Below are 23882 nucleotides of genomic sequence, written 5' to 3'. Positions count from 1 at the left end.
TTTAGTTCGCTTTTTCCTTTTTCTTTACAAAGCCCTTCTTTGTGTCTATTCTGAGATTGCGTTTGCACACCGTAGAGCTTTCATTAGGTTTCTAGCCTCTAGCAATTGTCATTATTGGAAGTCTCTTTAGCAGTGAAATTTATCTCTGGCTTCAAAGACAAACCCATTTCCTCATCTCTGATCTTTGAGAGAAGAGACACATGAAGGCATTTAACATTCTGATCACCGCAGGTTTTCTTTTTTTCCCTAATAACACATTTAAATTGACTTCTGTTAAATTCCATTTTAAAACCTCGCTGATATTAATTACTGACACATTCATGTCTCTATGACAGAGATATTTTACAGTACTCGATACGGCTTCTCCATCTTACCTCTCCATTTTCTAAAGGGTGGATCTTGGAATAAAATGAAGTGCAGATGACCTCATCGTCTTTGGCATAGGATGGTGGCCCAGTGCGGGGATAGATATTGTAGAGGGTCAGGCACTCCGTGTCTGTCACTGCATGATACTGCCAGGGTTTGTACTCCTCGTCATCCAGGGAACGCTCCAAAATCCAGTTTCCAGGCCGAGGGGAATTGGCTGCTTTCACAATTACATAGGCAATCTGGAACACCTGTTGGTGGGTGACAACAGCATAGTTCTGAGTTCCAAGGTGCCCTCTGTCAGTCATGCCACAGAAAGGTGGCTGCTATCGAGTTTCATTTGTAACTCAATTGTGTTCTGCAAAAATGGTTTTAGTATTGCATATTCACGTTTGGCTGAGACAAGCTGTTTTGACAAACATGTCTGAAAGCAATATTTAAGTCACCCTCAGATTTCTGGTGTGATCGAAGACCAATCATAGTCTCTTAGCCAACCCAAGCTATTTAGTATTGAGAAATATAATATGCATATATATATATATATATATATATATATATATGAAGATGGCTTCCAGATACTGTACAAACTAAAACCAGGACATAACAGGTATAGAACTATAAGTCTTTTAAGTTAGGATAGATGGTAGAGTGCTTTATTTGACAAAATTGATGGATGGGGTGTTAAGTTTATCTTCTACGTTAGAAATTGCAGAGCAGTAAAAGTTGTGTTCAACTTATGTACGCAAGAAAAGAGCCTTTTAATTGTACATAAAGAGGGAAATGTTGTGGACTGCTGTTTGTATTTTCTGCTCCCTCCAAGAGGGCTTCCACAATGAGGAGTAAATCACATACTCAAGTGATGTGAGGTGAAATCTTAATTGGTCAGCTAAGGCTAGAGCCTGTGAATGGACAGTGGAAGAAAAAGGCAGAGCTGAAAGCTTTAAAGAAGGGAGAGAAGAGGGAGAAGAAGAGGGATGGAGGACAGAGGGAGAAAATGGAAGAAGAAGTCATAGAAGATGAAGCAGACCCATGTGGCCTGGAGGAGCGGCAAGTAGCTAGGGATCTTATAGCTGGGGAATAGAGTAGTGTAAGTTATGTCGGCCCAACCGAGGTGTGCAGTTTGTGTTTGCATCAACTGAGTTTTGTGTTCTTTGCATGGGAATTTGGGGTTGGAGATTTAGAGTTATAAAGAACAAAAGAGTAGACTTGAGTCCTCCAGCAACTCAGTAGAGCATTGTTTCACCCAGTTATCTAAGGTCTCTTATGGCACCAGCATGCAAAACACTAAACACCAATTTTCTCACCTTAGAGTCAAGAACTAATGTACTAAAAACAAAACATGCTTATTGAAATCCACTTCACCCTCAAAAATGGAGACCTCATATGCAACGTCTAAAACAGCATAGCACTTCAGGCGCACATTCCTGTGCTCAAATTATGGGTCCAGCATGACTGAAAACCTAGGAAGATAATTTTTTCCTAGCTGCAGCTTTATTTTCTATGAACTAAGATCAAGTGTAAGTTCACCCACAAGACACCACTGGACTAAACAGAATATTGTACACAGAACACCCGGAAAAGCACCTGGCAGTAGATATCTAATAGATGTGGGGTCTTCTGCATCCCCACATAGAAAATAGGAAGTTTAAATTCCAATGTTATAGAGACAAGTGATTGAAACCACAATGTATTAAATGGGCAATTCTGTGCTTTCTCTTTACATAAAGTAAACCTGCAATGGCAGAGAAGGAGGGAAGAAACATCATTGCTATAATTTGAGAGAGTAAACTCAGCAAACAGAGGGCAATGAAAGCAGTGACCTACCTTCGAATCTGCATGAAATTTAGTGGAGAGAGAGAGAGAGAGAGAGAGAGAGAGAGAGAGAGAGAGAGAGAGAGAGAGAGAGAGACAGAGACAGAAGAGGAGAAGAGAGGAGAGGAGAGGAGAGGAGAGGAGAGGAGAGGAGAGGAGAGGAGAGGAGAGGAGAGGAGAGGAGAGGAGAAAGAGAACATCTAAATATTTGTGACAATATGTATGTGCCTGCAATGCAATCTGAAAGTCTAAAATAATAATGTCCAGATATTATAAAGTGACATTTTTGTGTTGTATCCTAGACAGAAATATAGATAAAACCTAGATTAAAAAATAGCATTCTCCTAGAATGGAAATTATAAGCCATGAAAAGTAACAATAAAGCAAGAAGGTAACATATAGATTAGTAGATCCTATACCTATAGAGGGATCTTGACAGCTTTAAGGTCTGAATGAAGTGGTCACTAGAAGGGATGATCCAAGTGATGGTTCCATCCAACAATGTCCTACTGTGTCATAGGAACTATGAAAAGAATATTCTAGAGAAACTGTCTTAGCTATTGGAATTCCATGAATTCATGTACAGTATCTGTGTGATAATTTAGATAACTTTAAAATATGAAAACGATATAGAAGGGACAATATGGACACAGTTGTTTCTGGAAGATGTTTCCTTGAATGTGGACACATCATGTATTGTGAGATAAAAACAATTCCTTAAATGATTGAATTTAGAGCTAGCATTTACTGGTTATGCCAAGTTGTGGGAAAGCCACTGGCAAAAATGTTGAATTCTTTCTGCTGGTAAATCACAATTGGTTAACCATTTAAAACCTTTACTTTCTTGAGGACAACAGACGAAACCAAGAAAGATAAGAAAGATCCAGGATGTCTACTCTGTTCAGAAAGGCCTTGTGTCATTTTGTTCTAATGAGAGCACATAAATGGCAAGTACTCTATTTGTGAGTTCTCCCTCCCCCTGTCTGTCTGTCTGTCTGTCTGTCTGTCTCTCTCTCTCTCTCTCTCTCTCTCTCTCTCTCTCTCTCTCTCTCTCTCTCGTGTGTGTGTGTGTGTGTGTGTGTGTGTGTGTGTGTGTGTGTACCCAGCAATGATGCTGGGACTCTTTTTTTGACTCTTCTCTATCCAATTCAGTAAGGCAGAAATCTTTCACTGAACCCAGAGCTTGCCAATATGGCTACTCTGGGGGAGCCATGTTGCTCTAGGGTTGCTCTGTATCTGCTTCAAAATTCTGAAATTATTAGCAGACTATAATACCCACCTGGTTGAACTTAAGTCCTCACAACTGCACACAGGGTATTAACTGCTGAGCAATCTCAGAGCACCCAGGTTTATATTTACTGTAATGTCAGTGACACACACATCTATGTATACACATGTAAATATCTGAAAATGCTCATTACCATGTTAAAGCCATTTACTTTAAGAATGAGGAATCAAGGAGAGGTAGAACATGAAGATGATTTCTTTATCCCTGTATCCTGTTATTTTGCTAGTTTAACACAGATGTCTTTCTTTTTTTTTTTATTAACTTGAGTATTTCTTATTTACATTTCAAGTGTTATTCCCTTTCCCGGATTCCGGGCAAACATCCCCCTAATCCCTCCCCCTCCCCTTCCTTATGGGTGTTCCCCTCCCCATGATGTCTTTCTTACCAACAAAGCTTTTGTTATTATTATTTTATGGTTGCACAACTTAGACAAAGAGCCTCTCACACACTAGGAGAACACAATACCATGGGGCGAGTCTCTAGCCTTAGTTTGTTCTAACTTTCCCTGGCTTGCTTAGAACTTGTGATCCTTCTACCTCAACTTGAATGTAGGGACTACACTTAAACTAGCTTCCTATGAATTGGGTGGATCATACCCCATTAGCCACAGTATTTGCTGTTTCCAAAATTTTAGGCATTGCCCTTAAGGAATTATCTCCATTTAAGTAGATCTTACTGAACAATCTGTCACATGGATTCCTTATGAGGAAATTTGTTAAAGAATATGTCAACTGATCCCTCATGAGGACTATAAAGGGAAACTGGACTGTACCATACAGTTATGAAATAGTCTTCTTGTAGTTGTTTGTATTCCCAAAGCAACCCTGGTAAGCTTTAAAACAATAAGAAAAGGGAACACCTAAATTGTGACAGCCCAGAAGACTGGGTTCCAGTTATTACATCTTTAAAATTGGGGTAGTTTTTACTACCATATTTTGAGATAGTACATATTTAGCATTTATTACATGTAGCAGAATAATCAAAGTCACCGTAGTGTCTGTAGTTCTTCTGTTGGTTTAGCCCTGGTGATTTCTGTTTGCAACAGCTTAAATCCTAGTCAACACAAGGGCATACATGACTTAGTTGGAAGCAAGGCATCCATTTCTCTTTTGCTGATCTTTTTCAGCCTTGCTGGCCTAAGGAAAGTAAATAAAACCCTTTAGCATTCCACCTCTTAGGATTTCTTTTCCAATGACAACCCAAGGAAGAGATTGTGAGATAATGAGTACCCACACAGTGGCTACTCCTTAGATTAGCGGACCTGCTGTTTGTATATTTGAGTTGGTATCTTTTCTTCTAGGAAAAAATGCACAGAGATTTTTTAAAGATATAAAAAATAAAAGATAGTGAAACATGTTAAAAGTACATAGTTAGTCTAGAAGAAAAATAAGGACACACTGGGTTATAGATAAGGAAGTTGGTTTAGCAAGCAGCCCAGCAAGCAGATAGAGGAACAGGTCAACTTCTCTTGGGGATGTGACGTGGATTTATGATTCCAGAGCATCTGTGTTGTTCCTGTAATAATCAATGAAAACTTTTTAAACAAAGTATCGTGGAGCCTCATTCCATAATTCAGTAGAACAGCCAGCATTAGGTGCCACAGAAAAGCAGTTACTGCTTTTTACATTATCAAAAGAGCGCCATTTCAAAACAATACCCTTCTTTCATTTGTTTTCTAAGGATTCCTCTACATCACATGCAACATTAATTAAATTTGTGGGCATGTACTATTATGAATAAACTCCTTAAAGTGTTGCTAAATAGCATTATTGAAAGACACAATGAATAGAGGCCTTCTTTGAAGGCCTCAGAGAGTGAATGTGAAGATTTTAAGAGATTTTCTAAGTATTCCACATTTTCAATGCCTCAAACAGAATAGCTCTTTAACGTTGTCTATGCTGTTTTTATTAACTGTCTCTTATGTTTTCCACATTTAGACTCTTTATAATCAGTAGCATTTATACCTTATTCATGATAAATACAAGTAAAATTTGTTACAGTGCAAAGGTGCAGCAAGGAAAGTGAGCATCTCGCTGTCTACTAGGCTTCAATGACCATATACTAATGTGATATGCAAATGCTTTTTTTCATTTGTTGGTTGGTTATTGTTCTTGTTTCACTTGTTCTTTTGGTGAGAAGGTATTTTTTTTTTTTAAATTTAGTGCCTGTAAAAAATTCAAAATCAATTTAGAAAATAACCACAAAAAACTGAAATGTTACTGGAACAAAGGGAACTTTCTAGCCCCAAGGATGCTTACTGCTCATTCACATGTATGCAATTATGCAATTACCTCAACTGTGGTAGTGTTGAACTAGATGTTCCGTCTCTAGTAAGTGGTCTAATTGGGGTTTTGAAAGTGGAGCGTTCATTTAGAATGTAATTGGAGAAAGGGGTTCTGCTGAAGGATCTTTCCATAAAAGATCTTTCCACAAAAGATACTTTTCCATGCCGTGGATAAAATAATGTGATGTTGTATAACACTGCCTCAAGTAAGGAACCTGGGAGCTTGGAGTACTTCAAGTTCTGCTGCAGTGAGGGTTATCTGCATTCTCACAAACTATGAGGTCTGGCTGGTTTTCAGAACTAATTAATAGAAGGGTTGCTGTGTGCTCTAACATTGGTTTCTGGAACATTTAGGATTCTCCTTTCTCCAAATACCTTGATTGTCAGAAGGATGCTACCAAAAACATATTGTGTTTTGGGTAGTTGAGAGATATTGAGTGTCTCTGGTATACAGTTAGAAGGTGCAGGGCAAGGAATGTAAAGACGGCTTAACAGTTAAGAGTGCCTGTTGTGTAATCAGGACCAGTGTCCTCATCCTAGTACTCACAAAACAACCCAGGTATCAAGCAAATGCTGGAAGAGGAGCTTGACACCCTCTTCTGACTTCCACATACATGAGCCTACACCCCTAACACACACACACACACACAGACATGTACATATAAAACACATGCATAAATGTATATACATAAGCATACACACATGCACATGCATACTGTGCACACACATGTGTATAAACACATACACACATAATGCAATCGTGCACACTCATGCACATGTTCACACACACAATTGCATTCACAAGTGTGTACACACACTCATGAACACACATACACATGCAGGCACTCACAAGCAAATGTATAAGTGAGTTACATTTTTTCCTAAAATGCAGCAGGATGAATGTAATTCCTAACAAATGAAACAAGGCCTTCTCTTTAAACTCTTCACAAAGGGCAAACAAATGGATGAAGGCCAGTGGCTTTAAGTAGCAGTGCCCTCAGGGAGAACTCGACCCAACTCCCTCCCCTCTAAGTCCCCTTCCCTTGTTGCTTATGAGGCTAGCCGGTGGCCATCTAATTTCTGTCTTACGTTGTGTACTACCTCCTTCCCTGCACGGATGTCCACTTGGGAACCATAGGCAATAGTTGCCAGCAGGAATGCTTGCAGTATTCTAGTAACTGCTTTTGACCATGCTATGAATTTTAACATTTCTCACAGATGCAACAAAATCTCAACATTACAAAAACTGTATTTTGAAAGCCCAATTGTATTCTTTGCTTTGAAATGGTCCATGATCCAAATCGTGCCATTTGGCCATCTTGTTTGAAAGTGATGAGAGTGATCTATTGTCCAAACGAGAAAAGACTGTCCAGAGTATGAATGTTCAAGCCAGGGAGGAATTTGAGATGTTCATAGCAGTATCTATGTTTCTTTGCTTGAGTCGATGGACATAACTCATGTGGCTATTTAGTTGATTTCATCTACAACTACTAAAGAAAAATTAAGAAACAGAACAAAATTCCAATAACAGCAGAGAGAAGTTCAATGAGGAGAGCTTGATCTGTTTTTCTGGAAGATTCATGACTATTGCTGAAGGAAAGCAGAGGTTATAGCCCAGTGAACAACTCAGTCTGAATGTGGCCATTGTGACAGCCCATAGCCTTATACACAGGGCCCTGACAGAAGCTGAAGTTTGGGATAGGCTGAGGGGATGAACCTCCGCACATCTTTGTACAAGGAAGTTGTTCGTAATAATTCCCATCGATGGCTCATAGGACCAGGTTCTTATTCTATACAAATGTCGGAGTTATCTAAGAAAAACTATACCACATTTCTCTTTTAAAAGATGTTAATATGTATGTGCTGATAATGAGATTAAGATGAAATTAAAACGTAAGTCAGACACCAAGTTTAAAGGGTTTTAAATGAGCTTTTAAACTCAAAAACAAAAAAAAATTAACCTAAAACCATCAGCAGTCATTATACTCTATGTGAGTTTAATGTCTATTTATCCATTTATTTCATCCAGGAAAGACAGAATGATACACAGGGGCCTTCAAAGGAATATACTGGCCCATGCGTTCAGTCTTTAAGAAGATTCATTTCAAGTAATTCCATGTACTAAAATGATTTGTAACTGTCACTCAGTTAAACTTAGGTGGGCCACTTTACCCCACCCTACCCTCTCCCACAAATACATTAGCACTGCTGAACATGGATTGATAGAAGTTGCAGGTAAGCAGATGAACCCCTCTGCCTCTGGGTAAGATGTTCTGCCAGCTCACAGGAGGAACAGGGACACTTTGCTCCCAATTAAAACACATTTCTGAAATGCTCACATTACCCTCATGGAATTAATACATTTGAAAACGAGTGGTTCCAGCACCTAAGGTTTTCTTAAGAAACAATAATCTGACAGGATGGCTAACGCTAATCCTATGAAGAGAAAATTTGCAATTACTTGTTGAAATTGGATTTTTTTTATCATGGGTTTAAAACAATGGTTAACTTTTCAACAGTCTGGAGGGACTTTTTTTGTCTCATTCTACCAGAAGGAAAATCTTTACCTCTGGCTCAAAGAAATTAGTTACTTTCCCTTTCTCTTCATTGATATACAATCAACATATACTTGCATACAATAATAAGCAATTCTATTTATTTCACTCGAAATACTAGATAGATTTCCTCCAGAGAAGGACAGGCTTATCATAAAGTTAACTTCTACAACATTAAAACCAGAATAGCCAAGAAGACACCAAATTCGAAGTGTAGAGGGATACACCTTGAAATGACAAGAGTCTACACGGGATGTGTCACCGCAGTTCATGGCTTTGCTGTTTCTTATCATGAGGGAGAATGTACTATAATCTATAGTTACCTGTACCCACCGATGACCATTGATATCCCCAAAATGGAGACACCTAGACATTCTTACAATCTGTTAGAATTATGGCTGGCCACCTATAAAACAGTCATGCTGAAACAGATAAGTCTAGTAGAGGAAATCTAAGCTGGGCTATCGTCAGGTCCTCCAGTGGTATACAAACTTTAGTACGGGAGAGAGTAAAAGGGAAATGCTAGAACCTCCACTAGACATATCACTAGAACCCTCAATTAGATAAAGGAATTTCAAGTAACCTAAAAAATACTTTACAGATCAAGAGAGATTTGAAAGATTTAGCCAAATAAATGCAATGTGTGTCCTCATACGCATTATGATGAAACTAGTCAGCCATTCAGAAAGAAACCATAAGCAAGCACAAGTCTTAATAGCAACAGAGATAGGTATTAATATTAATCAAGTAGTAATCTTTAGGCATGATGATGATTTTATTCACCAAGCGAAACAATACCTAGAGAGAGATGTACCAGAGGTTGCTTCTGAAGAATCTTGGGGCTCGGTCAGTGTAGGGTGTGGTTTTGTTTAGAACCAGCATAGATGGGGGTGCTGACAAAACGGCTTACGGGATCAGTGTGCTTACTGTGCAAGTCTGTGGACCTGAATTAAAATGCCTAGCACCCTCACAAAAGCCAGGCATGACCTCAAGTGGAAGTGATTCCCTGGTTAGTCAGCCTAGCTGACACCATAAGCTTGAAGTTCCCTGAAAAACCAACCTCAAGGAAATAAGGGAAGCAGACAGAGGAAGAGACCTGCCTGGTCTCTTCTTGCCCCCTCTCCACACACAAATAAAAATAAAAATTAAAAAATTGACATGAAGGAAGTCATGAGTTAATTCTTATAAATGAGTGAACATTGAGTCCATTCACATCCATGCTAATTTTTTACACTTTTGTGTATATTTGAATTCTTTTCACGACTAGAATAAAAGGCTTACTAATGTATCTCATTTTAATAAACAAATATTTCTTTTTAACAGAACAGTATTACCACTGGCAGTAATTTAGTGCTTGTTCCTAACGTGCAAATGTTTAATACATTTTCTTAATTACTGTGATAAATAGCTAGGCACTTTCTGTGACTATACTCCATTCAGAGATCAAGAAACGTGTTTTAATAATTATCAAGTCCAATAGCACTGTTGGCCATAAGGTCTCAGAATTTTAGCCCAGACTCACTAAAACTACAGCAAGAGGAAGTAGACTCCAAATTGGATTGAGCACAGCCCTCCCTCTGCTTATTAACACATCTAGTTATCTATGCTTTGTTAAGTTGCTATTGTTTTTAACAATGTTGGCTGCAGGGGAAACCCAGGCAAGCATTTTTCTTGTGTTTAGCAGTGCCCTTGACATCTCCTCTCCCTTCACAAGGCTTCTTTCTCGTTTGAGACAATCTCAAATGGTTTCAAAAGATTGACCTGCCTCCTGTGAGGAAGTTGTTGGCCCAGCATGTCTTTCACATCAGCTACTGGTTAAAAGAGCACATGGGCTGAGCCCTCCATGGAGCAGCCAGTCCTCACAGTTCAGCCGTCAGAGAGTGCAATATTGGTGTGAATCACAGAAAATCAAAACTGTGACAGTTTAATACCTGCCTCCTGAAAATTATGCACTCTAGAGAAATATCCAGCCTTGCCTTGTGTTTCTCCACTTCTACAGTGAGCAGGATAAGGACAACCAACATGCTTTCCAATAGTAACATTTCCGAAGTCACTGAAGTTCAAAGCATTTGGGGAACAACGGGAAAGATTTATCGTGATGAGAAGAGTTAGAAATAGAGTTTTAGCAGTGCAGAATTAAAAAAAAAAACAAAATCAAAGATGGCTGGAAACTTTGTGCTTTTGGTTCATGATTGTTTCCCTCAGGTCAGACACTCAAAACTTACCCAGTTTACCTACTGCAAATGAAACAGCACCAGCCTTTATCAAATTTGTTTGTTTCTCTACCGTCATGTCTTTCTTTATGGTCATTGTAAAGTAAATGTTGTTCCTATTGAATTATCTGCAGCTTCTGGATCACAACCTCACCACACTTATATAACATCTCCAGAACCAGTGACCTTATTGGAAATTTTATTTTACTTTTTTCTACCTCCATCTTCTTTGAAATATCTTCAGCTTCTCATTATGCTTCTCTCTCCTCCAACTTTCTGAATGTTTCCCTTTAGAGAAAGGGGACATTCAATTTCTGGGCAGACTGGCTCATACTTGTAACCTTAGCATTTAGGAATTGGGGTTCCAAGTGTCTTCTTCTGAGCCTCCAACCATTCCTTAACATGGGTAATTTGTTTGAAAAGGCATTTCTAGAAAAAGTCTGCCCTCAATTCCTTCTAAAGTCGTACAAACTGTTATCTGTGAATTCTGGTTCTGGAATCATTAGCCACTCACCCCCAAAATTGTGTCAGAAGTTTAGAAGCAAAAACGACACATCTCTGGAAGAGTGTTTTCCTTGGCACTGAATTAAGTTTCATTTCATATGTGAAAATTCAGACAGGAACCATAATCCAGGAGCTTCCCAAGTGGCCTGGCGCACACCAGATGCTCTGCCCAGCAAAAAAGACAACACAGCAGATCAATACATACATACATATATATATATACATATATATATACATATATATATATATATATATATATATGCCGAGAAAACCACAAGTGGAAATAGAACACAGCAAGTCTTGCCTTATGTCTTAAGACATGAAGTCAAGGCTCTAAAATTAGACCATACAGCAGACAGCTAAGAATTGACCACAATTGTCAGTGAAGATCTATAAGAAAGATGAAAGGTGGAGAATTGGCTTTGAGGATACCTGGCTCTATGCGAGCAGTCACTGTAGGATGGGTATGGAGTTTATGCTCTAAACAGAGGTAGTCGTTGGAACTCACTTTACATGCATGTTCTATGGCGTAGATACCTCTATCCTTCTCCATTAATCATCTGACATTGCCAAAATCACACTGAAGGAAGGGGAGCCACATGACTCTTAAAATTTTCCAGAATTCTCCAAAACAATCCTTTTAATGTCTAGATAGGAAAGTGAAGTTTGAAGATAAGAGGGGGAAGAGGTCATAATTTCTATTGCAGGTGTCATCAATATAGGCATAATGTATTATGTACATAAGGTATATAAATATAGTGAAATAACTTTAAACCAAGCTTTCACTGCTGAACATAAATGAAATTACTTAAATATGAACAGGGTATATAGGATGCTATTATTCTTGGTAAACAAGAGATCATTAAAATAAGGATTAGGGTGAGTCCCAAAATAATCAGTGTAGAAAGGACAGTTGTATCTGAAATGAAATCCACTTGGAGAATGCTAAGCTCATTTTTGCTTTCCAAGGTACCAATTATAGAATCTGTATATGTATATTAAAGGTTCACCAAATGGTGTTTTAATTAGTTCACTAATGCATTTGTTTTGCAATTATTGGGTAACGCATCATTTACTGTGCCATCCTGTAATGTAGGTGTTGAAATACAGAGGTAAATTCAAAATCCTTCTCTCAGTGGAGTTATGTTTCAGAAAAACAAGGGGCATGCCAGAGCTGTGGGAGAATCAATTCACATGATTTTCAGAAGTCAATGTGAATGCTTCTCATCAACACCACTCCCAGTGACATTTCGTGAGGTAATGTGCAATCAGCCACTGTAGGATGGTTTCCTCATGGAGAATGGCTAACAATTTAACTCATGGCTTTGCTGTCCCTTGGAGAGCCAGTTGCTAAGCACTTGCCAACATGCTACTGTACTGACAAACATGGTCAGTAAGCAAGTAAAGGAGTTTTAGGTAGAGTTTTCTCTAAAATAGTCACAAAACACTTTTCTAAGAAGATAGCATTGAAGTAAAGACTTTAATGACACAGGGGACAAAACTATGTTATAGCTTAGTGAGTAGCATTTGAGGACAAGTCACAGCAGGAATGGAAGTCTTGATGATGTAGGAATAAATATATTTTATCCCAAGAAAGACCCTGTGATCAGAGTAAATTAGACTAAATCTGTAGTCAGAGATGATGCTGGATAACACCAGAACCAGGTCACAGAGACACACAGAAGGTAAGGGTGGGAATTTGGGTCTACACAGATTGAGATGCTACTAGGAGGCATGAATAGAGGATAACAGAATCCAATTATATTTTAATTTATTTGGCTATTCTTGACTATTGGAGGGCAAGTTGGCAGCAGACAGGGATATGGAAATGAGTTAGATCTGCCCTGGTGAGAAGGGGATAGTGGTTTGCATTAGGAAGGGGTGGGTGATGCAGATAGTGTCGGATGCACTCATGATGTGTTATATAGGTAGTTTTTGATGTATCTGTATGAGAGGCAGGAGGAAGAAATGATGCTTGGTGGTTATGTATAGAGGCTAAGACCCTACAGCAGGTGACTAAGGATGTACTCTGGAGTATTGAGGAATAAAGCTAAGACAAACAAGACGAGACATTTAAAGTAAATCTGCTCATTGGGAAATTGATGCAATATGTATTAAATGGGTTTTGTCCCATAGGCAAAGTTTTTAAACTTTCTATGCATTGAGAATCTCTTCTGAATCTGGGCAATGGACAGAACAACAATAATTCCTTTATGCAGCTCTGACAAATATACTTTGGGACACATTTGATGTGCTTAGAGAAGAATTACCTACACCAATCCTCATTGAAAATTAGCTGTGACAATCAGTGACTGCTTTATTTGTCTCCTAATTGATATATGAGATAAAAGTTATATATTGACAAAATCGTCAAAGGGAAGCTTTATATCAAATTGAAAAATGATCCACATTGAGTATATTTTTAAAATTTTTAACTGAGAAAGAAATTAGAATTGTGGTAGGTACTTATTAATTGGGGATAAACTTTGTCTATGTCTAGACTTCCATCTACACACCAAAAGTCATTACAGTTACAGTTTATTTTGTTGGACTTTTTTTTTAAAAAGATGGTACTAAATGGAGAATAAAGAAAATATGTTTGGCAAACGTACCTCTGAGTAAAAGGCTGGAATATTTTTACACAAATGTACCAAAGAAAGAAACTGCTGTAGCCATTCTAACATCGAATAAAATTGACTTTAAACCAAAAGCTATCAAAAAAGATAAGGAAGGACACTTCATACTCATCAAAGGAAAAATCAACCAAGATGAACTTTCCATTTGGAACATCTATACTGCCAAATGCACCCATATTCATAAAAGACACTTTACTAAAGCTCCAAGCATACATTGTACCACACACAATAATAGTGGGAGACTTCAACACCCCACACTCAGCAATGGACAGATCATGTAAACAAAAATTAAACAGAGACACAGTGAAACTAACCTAAGTATGAAGCAAATGGATTCAACAGTTATCTATAGAACATTGCATCCTAAAACAAAAGAATATACCTTCGTCTCAACACCTCATGGGACCTACTCCAAAACTGACCATATAATAGGTCACAAAACAGGCCTCAACCAATACACAAAGATAGAAATAATGCCATGCATCCTATCAGAGCACCATGGACTAAGGCTGGTCTTCAACAAGAATGCAAACAATAAAAAGCCCACATACACATGGATGTTGAACAATGCTCTACTCGATGATAACTTGGTCAAGGAACAAATAAAGAAAGAAATTAAAGACTTCTTAGAATTTAATGAAAATGAAGGCACAACATACCCAAACTTATGGGACATAATGAAAGCAGTGCTAAGAGGAAAATTCATACATCTGAGTGCCTCCAAAAAGAAACAGGAGAGAGCATATAGTAGCAGTTTGACAGCCACCTGAACGCTCTAGAACAAAAGGAAGCAAATACATTCAAGAAGAGTAGACAGCAGGAAATAATCAAACTCATGACTGAAATCAACCAAACAGAAACAAAAAGAAGCTGGTTCTTTGAGAAAATCAACATGAGAGATAATCCCTTAGCCAGGCAAACCAGAGGGCACAGAGACAGTATGCAAATTAACAAAATCAGAAATGAAAAGAGAGACATAACACCAGAAACTGAGGAAGTTTGAAAATCATCACACTGTACTACAAAATCTGGAAAATCTGGAGGAAATGGACAATTTTCTAGATAGATGCCAGGTACAAAGTTAAATCAGGATCAGATTAACCATCTAAGCAGTCCCATAACTCCTAAAGAAATAAAAGCAGACATTAAAAGTCTCTCAACCAAAAAGAGCTCAGGACCAGATGGATTTAGTGCTGAATTCTATCAGACCTTGAAAAAGACCTAATACCAATGCTCTTAAAACTATTCCAGGGTTGGGGATTTAGCTCAGTGGTAGAGTGCTTGCCTAGCAAGCACAAGGCCCTGGGTTCGGTCCCCAGCTCCGGAAAAAAACAAAACAAAAAACAAAAAACAAAAAACTATTCCAAAAATAGAAACAGAAGAAACACTACCCAATATGTTCTTTGATGCCATAATTATGCTTATATTTAAACCACACAAAGATACTATAAAGAAAGAGAACTTCAGGCCAATTTCCCTCACATATATCGATGCAAAAATACTCAACAAAATTCTTGCAAGCACAAACCAAACCACATCAAAATAATCATTCACCATGATCAAGTAGGCTTCTCTACAGGGATGCAGTGATGGCTCAATATCTAGAAATCTATCAATGAAATCCACTATATAAAAAAATACATGATCATCTCAATAGATGCTGAGATAGCATTTGTCAAAATTCAACACCCCTTCATGTTAAAAATCTTGGAAAGATCAGGAATAAAAGGACCATACCTAAACATAATAAAAGCAATATATAGCAAACCAGTAGCCAACATCAAACTAAATGGAGAGAAACTTGAAGGAATCCCACTAAAATCAGAGACTAGACAAGGCTGCCCACTCTCTGCCTATTCAATATAACACCTGAAGTCCTAGCAGAACAATCAGATAACAAAAAGGAGGTCAAAGGTATATAATCTGTAAAGGATCAGCTCAAAATATCACTATTTGCTGATGATATGATAGTGTATTTAAGTGACCCCAACAATTCTACCAGAAAATTCCTATACCTGATAAACAACTTCAGTTAAGTGGCTGGATAGAAAATTAACTCATACAAAGCAGACGCTTTCCTGCACTCAAAAGATAAACAGGCTGATATAAAATTAGGGAAATAACACCCTTCAAAATATAGTCACAAATAATATAAAATACCCTGGTATGACTAATCAAGTAAGTCAAAAATCTGCATGACAAGAATTTCAAGGGGTTGGGGATTTAGCTCAGTGGTAGAGCTCTTGCCTAGGAAGCACAAGGTCCTGGGTTCGGTCCCCAGCTCCGAAAAAAAAGAACCAAAAAAAAAAAAAAAAAGAATTTCAAGTCCCTGAAGAAAGAAATCAAAGAAGTTCTCAGAATATGGAAAGATCTCCCATGGTCATGAATTGGCAGGATTAATAAATAGTAAAAAAGGCCATCTCGCTGAAAGCAATCTACAGATTCGATGCAATCCTCATCAAAATTTCAACTCAATTCTTCACAGAGTTAGAGAGAGCAATTTGCAGATTCATTTGGAGTAACAAAAAAACTCAGGATAGTGAAAACTTTTCTTAACAATAAAATAACTTCTGGGGGAATCACCATCCCTAACCTTAAGCTGTATTACAGAGCAATCATGATTAAAAACTGCATGGTATTGGTACAGAGACAGGCAGGTAGATCAATGGAATAGACTTGAAGGCCCAGAAATGAACCCACACACTTATGGTCACTTGTTCTTGGACAAAGGAGCTAAAACCATCCAATGGTGGGAAAAAAAGCACCATTTTCAACAAATGGTGCTGGTTCATCTGGAGGTCAGCAAGTAGAAGAATGCAAATTGACCCATTCTTATCTCATTGTACAAAGTGTAATTTCAAGTGGATCAAAGACCTTCCCATAAAACCAGATACACTGAAACTAATAGAAGAGAAAGTGGGGAAGAGCCTTGAACACATGGGCACTGGGGAAATTTTCCTGAACAGAACACCAATGGCTTATGCTCTAATATCAAGAATCAACAATTGACACCTGGTAAAATTGCAAAGCTTCTGTAAGGCTAAGGATACTATCAATTGGACAAAAATGCCAACCAACAGATTGGGAAAAGGTCTTTACCAATCCTATATCCGATATAGGGCTAATATCCAATATATACAAAGAACTGAAGAAGTTAGACTGCAGGGAGACAAATAACCCTATTAAAAATGGGGTTCAGAGCTAAACAAAGAATTCACAGCTGAGGAATGCGGAAGGGCTGAGAAACACCTAAAGAAATGTTCAACATCTTTATTCATAAGGGAAATGCAAATCAAACAACCCTGAGATTTCACCTCACACCAGTGAGAATGGCTAAGATCAAAAACTCAGGTGACAGCAAATGCTGGCCAGGATGTGGAGAAAGAGGAACACTTCTCCATTGTTGGTGGGATTGCAGACTGGTACAACCACTCTGGAAATCAGTCTGGTGGTTCCTCAGAAAATTGGACATAGTGTTACCTGAAGAGGTATAAATCTCTCTTGGGCATATACCCAAAAGATGCTCCAAAATACAACAAGGACACATGCTCCATTATGTTCATAGCAGCTTTATTTATAATAGCCAGAAGCTGTTACAAAACCAGATGTCCTTCAACAGAGGAATGGATACAGGAAATGTGGTACATTTACACAATGGAGTACTACTCAGCTATTAAAAGTGAAATTCTGAAGCAAATGGGTGGAACTAGAAAATATCATCCTGAGTGAGGTAACCCAAACACAAAAGAACACACATGGTGTGTACTCACTTATAAGTTGATATTTGCCCAAAAGCTCAGTACAACCAAGAAACAATTCCCAGACCTTAGTCCTTTTAAGAAAATGCTCACAGGAGGAAATGCAGGGGCAATTAATGGAACAGGGAGTGAAGAATAGGTTATTCAGAGTCTGCCTTATCTGGGGATCCATCCCACATGCAGCCACCAAACCCAGTCACTATTGCTGATGCCAAGAAGTGCTTGCTGACAGGAGCTCCTGAGAGGCTATGCCAGAGCCTTACTGATACAGATGAGGATGTTTGCATCTAATTATCTGACTGAGCAAGGGAACCCCAATGGAGGAGTTAGAGAAAGGACTGAAGGAATGGAAGGGGTTTGCAACCCCATAGGAAGAACAATATCAACCAACCAGAACCTCCAGAGCTTCCAGGGAGTAAAACACCAAACAAAAAGTACACATGGGGGGACCCATGCCTCCAGCTGCATATCTAGCAGAGGATGGTATTGTCTGGCATCAATAAGAGGAGAAACCCTTGATGTAGTGAAGGCTCTTTTCCCTAGTGTAGAGGAATGCCAGGGTATTGAGGTTGGCTGGGAGGGTGGGAGGGGGAGCTTCCTCATAAAAGCAGGGGGAAGGGTATGGGTGAGGGGGGACCTGGAAAGGGGATAGCATTTGAAATGTAAGTACATAAACTATCCAATAAATAGTTTTAAAAAAGAAAGTATGTTTTAAGTGCAATGGCAGTATGAATTATAAATGTGTTTGGTTATAGATGGGCATAGTTATTTAGAAAGTTCATGTTATGATCCCCATGATAGGAATAGACACCATAGTTTAGCAGAGTTTTTTTTAGCTGAATTATTCAACTTCAGTTACAATTTCCTTACATTTCAGATAAATCACAAATCTGACCTGTTTTATATCGGATAAACAGCAATGTTATGCCAATACCTCAAATCTAACAAATACTGGCAAAATAAGTGAGACATAAAAAAGAATTATCAAATGGAGTTATATATTTTCACTCTAAAGATTGGTGTATTTTTTCCTATCTTTTAGCCTAATTATCTAGTGGTTATTTCATTTCATATATAAAATATTAATATCTTAAAGTTCTTACCGGGATTTTAGGGATATTTTGATACTGATGCATTTCTTAAACCCTGGCTGTTTGTTATAGAATTTTAATGAGTTTATGATGAATCAGGTTTTTTTCCAGGATACTATGTTAACTTCATTTAACTCGTTGACTGCATTTTCAGAAATTCCATTGTAAAATATTGAGCGTAGAATTCCACATAATGTATTGAAACAATAAGAACATTAAATGCCCTGTTGCCATGGAGACACTCAAGTCTTCAGTGTGATTATTGCAGGGAAGTTAAATGTTCTTTCTCAGCAAAATCAACAAATCATACTGAAAGTGAAGAAAAGGGGATTTCATTTTCTGTAAATTGTCTTGACTAATTGGATCAATAATAATAGTTCAGTTCTGTCTTTCTGGTGGTCCTTTTGATGCAATTAGTTTTTCTGAGCTTTCTTCTCAGTTTCCCAAGTCTATATGGCTTCATATGTAAAAATTACACCGACCAATTAACACACTAGTGCAGTAACTCCATCCAAGTTATTCTCAGAGAGACATCAACACAAACAAACATTAAAGCAGTCAAGAAAGGAGGTGAGGTTCTACCTATAAATGTATGTTAGAGGGTAATAATGGTTTTGATAAATGGTCAGTACAGTTCTGTGACCAACACAGAAAATCCTGAAGCTCTTAAATTCTGAGTTTTGCATATGACATTGAAAAACATCTGCTTGGATTCTTAAGGGCAAGCAGTGAGACCAGCATGGAGCTGGGCTCAGATTCCATTGCTTCCCGATTGCTAAATGTTCAGCAAAATGCTTAATCTCTGTCATGCAAATGTTCTCATTTGTAATATTATCTTCCTTCAAAAGTTGAAAAAAAGCCCAAATGATGATTCATAGATTCATGTAAAACATTTTGTCCACAGTCCAAGACAAAACAGATTTTCGAGTAGTGCCTACAGCAAATCCCTAATGACACAAAAACCTCTTGAAATTCTAGACATGAGCATGCACACATTATATTTGTATGATAAAACTATAATTTATGCAAATAATAAAATAGCTCATTTACTACCTGACTCTTTTTGACTTATCATGAGCCTTTAACTGATGACATATTTTAGCAGGCTGAACAAAATTGAACAGGATTTAATTTCCTTTAATGCAAGGTTGTATCTATCATGATCCAGGACTTTCAAATTTTACAGGGCACTCCTCATTGCTATTCTTTCCCACAGCAGGTAGTTTAAAAATTATCATGTATTTCTCAGGATGTGTCAAAAATGACCTCGAGAAATATTAAAGAACTCTAGTTGAAAATACGAACCATTATCTTCTTAAACTGATTTGGAAAAGTGTAAGCAGGAAACAGAAAACAGGAAGTGTGTGAGGGGCTTCAACTCCAGTGTCCTGGTGATAGGAAAGTCACTGTGAAAATAGTATATACCTTACACAAAGAACTTGTTTAAAGTGGAGGTGTCTTTTGTACTGGCAAGTCTACCTGGAGGTGCACAAACATAAAACAAATGAATATATATATATATATATATATATATATATATATATATATATATATCAGAAAGAACAGGAAGAAAATTGGGACCTGAACACATATTCATACTAAATGACATTATCAAAATCATAACCATAGCCCAACAATCCATCAGCAAAGTGGGGTTGGGAGATGTACACATACAGTAAGTAGCATTTACTGGGTAGTTCAACCTGTACATGGTACCTACTGTAATCACATTCATTCATTAATGAGATAGGGAAATATTGGGGTAGGAAATACTGCTTGACAGAGTCTGGGGTGAAATGGAGGGTTTTCATTTAATGAGTTGTATGTGTCAAGTTTTACAAGAGGCAGAGGGTTCTCTTGACAGATGATACTGTGGCCCTAGAAGCAACATCAATGTCTTAAATATCATTGAACTTACAGATACAGTGATCATGATTACCAAATTTATGCTATAAAGTTTTTTATCATCTCCTTGTTGTTGACTGCAGTCGTTTACAAAGAGAACCACAACAGCTCAGTCTGAGAAGACAATTGTTAATTGAAGAGATTGCTCAAAATGTTAAATGCTTTCTAAACTGAAAATGGTGACCTCAAACAAAACAAAATTATTGAGCGACGTGGACCATTTTCCTGTCTGTAAAGAGCCGATTGATCAAATAAATAAGGGCAAACTGTTAAGTTCACAGCAAAACTGAAGAGACAAAAAGAGTATACTTTTTAAGAGTATATTTTTTCAAATATGTTTGACCTTGTAAGGAGAGGATCACTACATTATGAAAATCTCCCAAGAGTAACACTTTTTGACCATCTATGGAACTTCAATACACATAATCATCCTACATCCCTGTTTTATCAGGGTCCATTCTGTGCAATGACTTATTTGTATACAACATTATAGTACCGAGATAGTGCTCACTACCTAGAAACCTTGTGCTTTACAAAACGTCCCCACAATAAACTCAAAACCAATTGACATTGGTATAAACTACCCACTTAGACTAGACAAATTGTCCTATAAAAATTCATCTCTTATGAAATATTAATAGCTACCTGTGGCCCTTTAAGGCCACACAGATCTGGGTCGTCCTTCTTTGCCCCCATGTTGGTCTTCTTCTCACTTTGTCATCTCTCCCACCTGACAAAAACTCTGCCCCTGCCTTTTTTGTCACTGCCCAATTACAGGCCTTGCCTTATCTTGTGCCTGTTCTCACCTGCATATAGACCTCAATCCACAGTTCCTAGTCTCTCTTCATTTTGGTTTTAAAATAGTCTCTCATTGAACCATCTATTTGTTGAAAGTTTCAAAATCTCCATATTTCCATCTTCTCTGTGCATAGATTACACACAGAAGCCTTCTGGATAGGTTTGGGATAGAACTCGTAACTCAAACCAAGCACCTCACCTCCGGAGCCATCTCTAGCCCCTGAATCTGTCTTCTTGTATCAGAATAATGATGACACACTGCTAAGAAGTAAGCTTTGCACCGATTTCCTGACTTGTACCAAATTTCCTTAATTCCTGTTCATTGTTTCCACTAATTTGAGATTAATCTAAAATCAGCTTCCCGCATCCATCTTGGCAGAAAAGCTGCATTAAAATATTTAGAAAAACAAACATGAGCTATTTTGACAAAATACTATATTACTTTGAATATTTAGACACAACCTGGCTAATAAGCAAAGATATTATCACCTCTATTTTATTCTGAACAACTTCATTGGCTATTATCTTAATTGAAAAGTTGCAGTGTAAACATTTGTATACTCAAACAATTAAACTAGTTGCTGGTAGATTGTACCGTGCTATGAAAGGTTCCAAATGACATCTCACTGTTTGTAGTTACTTGACATTTATTAAAAATTCTCAAAGAAATCAAATCTACAACAAAAAGAACCTAGATATGTTACTAATTGAAATATAGATGGTGTGGGGTTGTTATGCATTTCCCCCCTGCATTCTGGTATTTCTGGTACGTGGTCAAAGTGGGCTCATCTTTCTCAACACTTCAGTTCCCTCTTGACCTAGTTACCTGTCACCTATAACTCTGGGATGGCCAGGATTTCCCATGGCCCTTCTTTTAACTCTCAACTTCCCTTTTAACTGATGGTAGAGAATTTGTTAAATGCAACACCAGCCCCTTGATGTCCAAGCTTGCACCGCCATGACACTGTTTCCTGAAACGAGGCTTCTCATCCAGTTCTCTCCTAATTCCACATCTGTAATGAATGAATGTTTCAAATATAACAAGTTAACCATGCATCATCATTACCACCAATATCTAATACAACTTGCTTCCTTGTCTGGAATATTATCATAGGAAGATGTATTCCTTGGGCCAGAACCCTCCGGGTCAACATTCTCACCTCCCTCCTGGATTTTTCCACCATTAAATCTAGTCACATCAACTTGCATCGTAAATTTTAGACCAGCACTCTTCTGCTCTGCCACTGCCCCTTCCCTGAAGTCAGCTCATTGCCAAGAAACAGCATGGTCTAACTGCCTTTCAGTTGGCCCTTCCCTTTCACACAGTGATGCTAACAAAATGAAGGAAACCAGGTTACTTCCTGCTCAAATCTCAATGGTAGGTGACTCATTATTCTCAGAAATAAATCTAAAGTCCTCCTGGTGACTGATTTCTCCCTGCAGTGGCTAAGCAGACAAAGCTATTTCCCCAACACCACCTCTCATTACCCTCTCCTTTGATCTCTGTGCTTCAAGAACTTTGGTCATCTTACTATTCCTTTCTTTTTGCTGAAGACAAATGTACTCCGGATTTTCCAGGGTTAGCATTTCCTGTTACTAAATCCTCAGCTCCAATAGCCCCGTTCCAGATTGCATACATAGAATGTACAAATGAAGGTGCTCCCTGTCAGTCCTTACAGGGTCACAATGCTTTATTTACTTTTGACCTTGGCATTATCACTCTTCTAAATGTTTAATTATCCACCCTTTAACAGTGACTGTAGAATTATGGAAAGCAAAAAGCCATGTCTCCTTCATGCCCAGACCTTCTGTCTGCTAATACCAACCATTACCTTCACAGTACGGAATTTTCAGGAATGTTATTGTTAATTATTTTTTGAGATAGGATGTTAGTTTGTAGCCTGGACTGCCTCATTGTATATCCCAATCTAACCTCAAATATATAATCAGTCTCCTTCAACCTTCCAGGTACTGGGATTATAGATAGAGCAGGGATTGGTTTAATTATTTTCTTTAAGCACTACTTGGGGAAGACACCAACAGAATCAAAGAACGACATTTCTCTTGAGTATAACATTTGCTTAAAGTACTCAATGAAACTCTTTTACCTTTTCCACATTTCCTGTGTGATCATACTTTTAAATACTATCTCCAATTTTCTCAAAATATTCTAATAATTAGCATGTTTTGTTATCAGGACAGATATTCAAAATATTCCTTAAATTCACATGCACAAATTTTATCACATACCATGTTCTGATACCTGTTTTTGAAGCTCTATTATATATGTATACATATATTTTATCGGTTTTTTACTTTCTCTATCAACAAACATAAAAACAGAATAAGATACAAAGAGCCGCTGCTTGGTGGTATCAAGAATTTACTGAAAATTCCAGTCTTGAGCAAAGGGCAACAGACCCACATGAAGTAGAATGTTCCTTTTGGCAAAGTCAATGATTTATGCAAAGGTGAGCAGGGGGTCGAGAAAACCTCTTCCCTGGAGTCAGCCACAGCTGCAGAGGCAAGAAGTTCCACCCTATACTTCAGGGTTACAATATGGGCTAAGGCTTGGGAGATGGTGATCCACAGAGAAATGGGGGGAAGGTCTCATTTCAGCTTTGGCTTTGAGAGATCTGACAAGAGACAAAGAGCATGCAAAATGTGACCCC

General features: G+C 38.0%; 1 protein-coding gene across 8 annotated transcripts in view; it reads right to left on the bottom strand.

Annotated features, from left to right (window-relative positions):
* Lama2 (laminin subunit alpha 2) overlaps positions 1 to 23882 on the bottom strand; it is a 647931-nt gene that overhangs the window by 446189 nt on the left and 177860 nt on the right. For all 8 annotated transcript variants that reach the window (XM_063264627.1, XM_063264628.1, XM_063264630.1 and 5 more), the window contains exon 4: positions 375 to 617. In XM_063264627.1, coding sequence (XP_063120697.1) covers positions 375 to 617 — 243 coding nt within the window. The remainder of the gene's footprint in view (positions 1 to 374; positions 618 to 23882) is intronic.

The sequence above is a fragment of the Rattus norvegicus genome, chromosome 1, assembly GCF_036323735.1.
Source record: "Rattus norvegicus strain BN/NHsdMcwi chromosome 1, GRCr8, whole genome shotgun sequence".
Taxonomy (NCBI): Eukaryota; Metazoa; Chordata; class Mammalia; order Rodentia; family Muridae; genus Rattus; species Rattus norvegicus.
The sequence above is the reverse complement of the archived record's forward strand: the minus strand, read 5'-3'. Positions and strand labels throughout refer to the sequence as shown.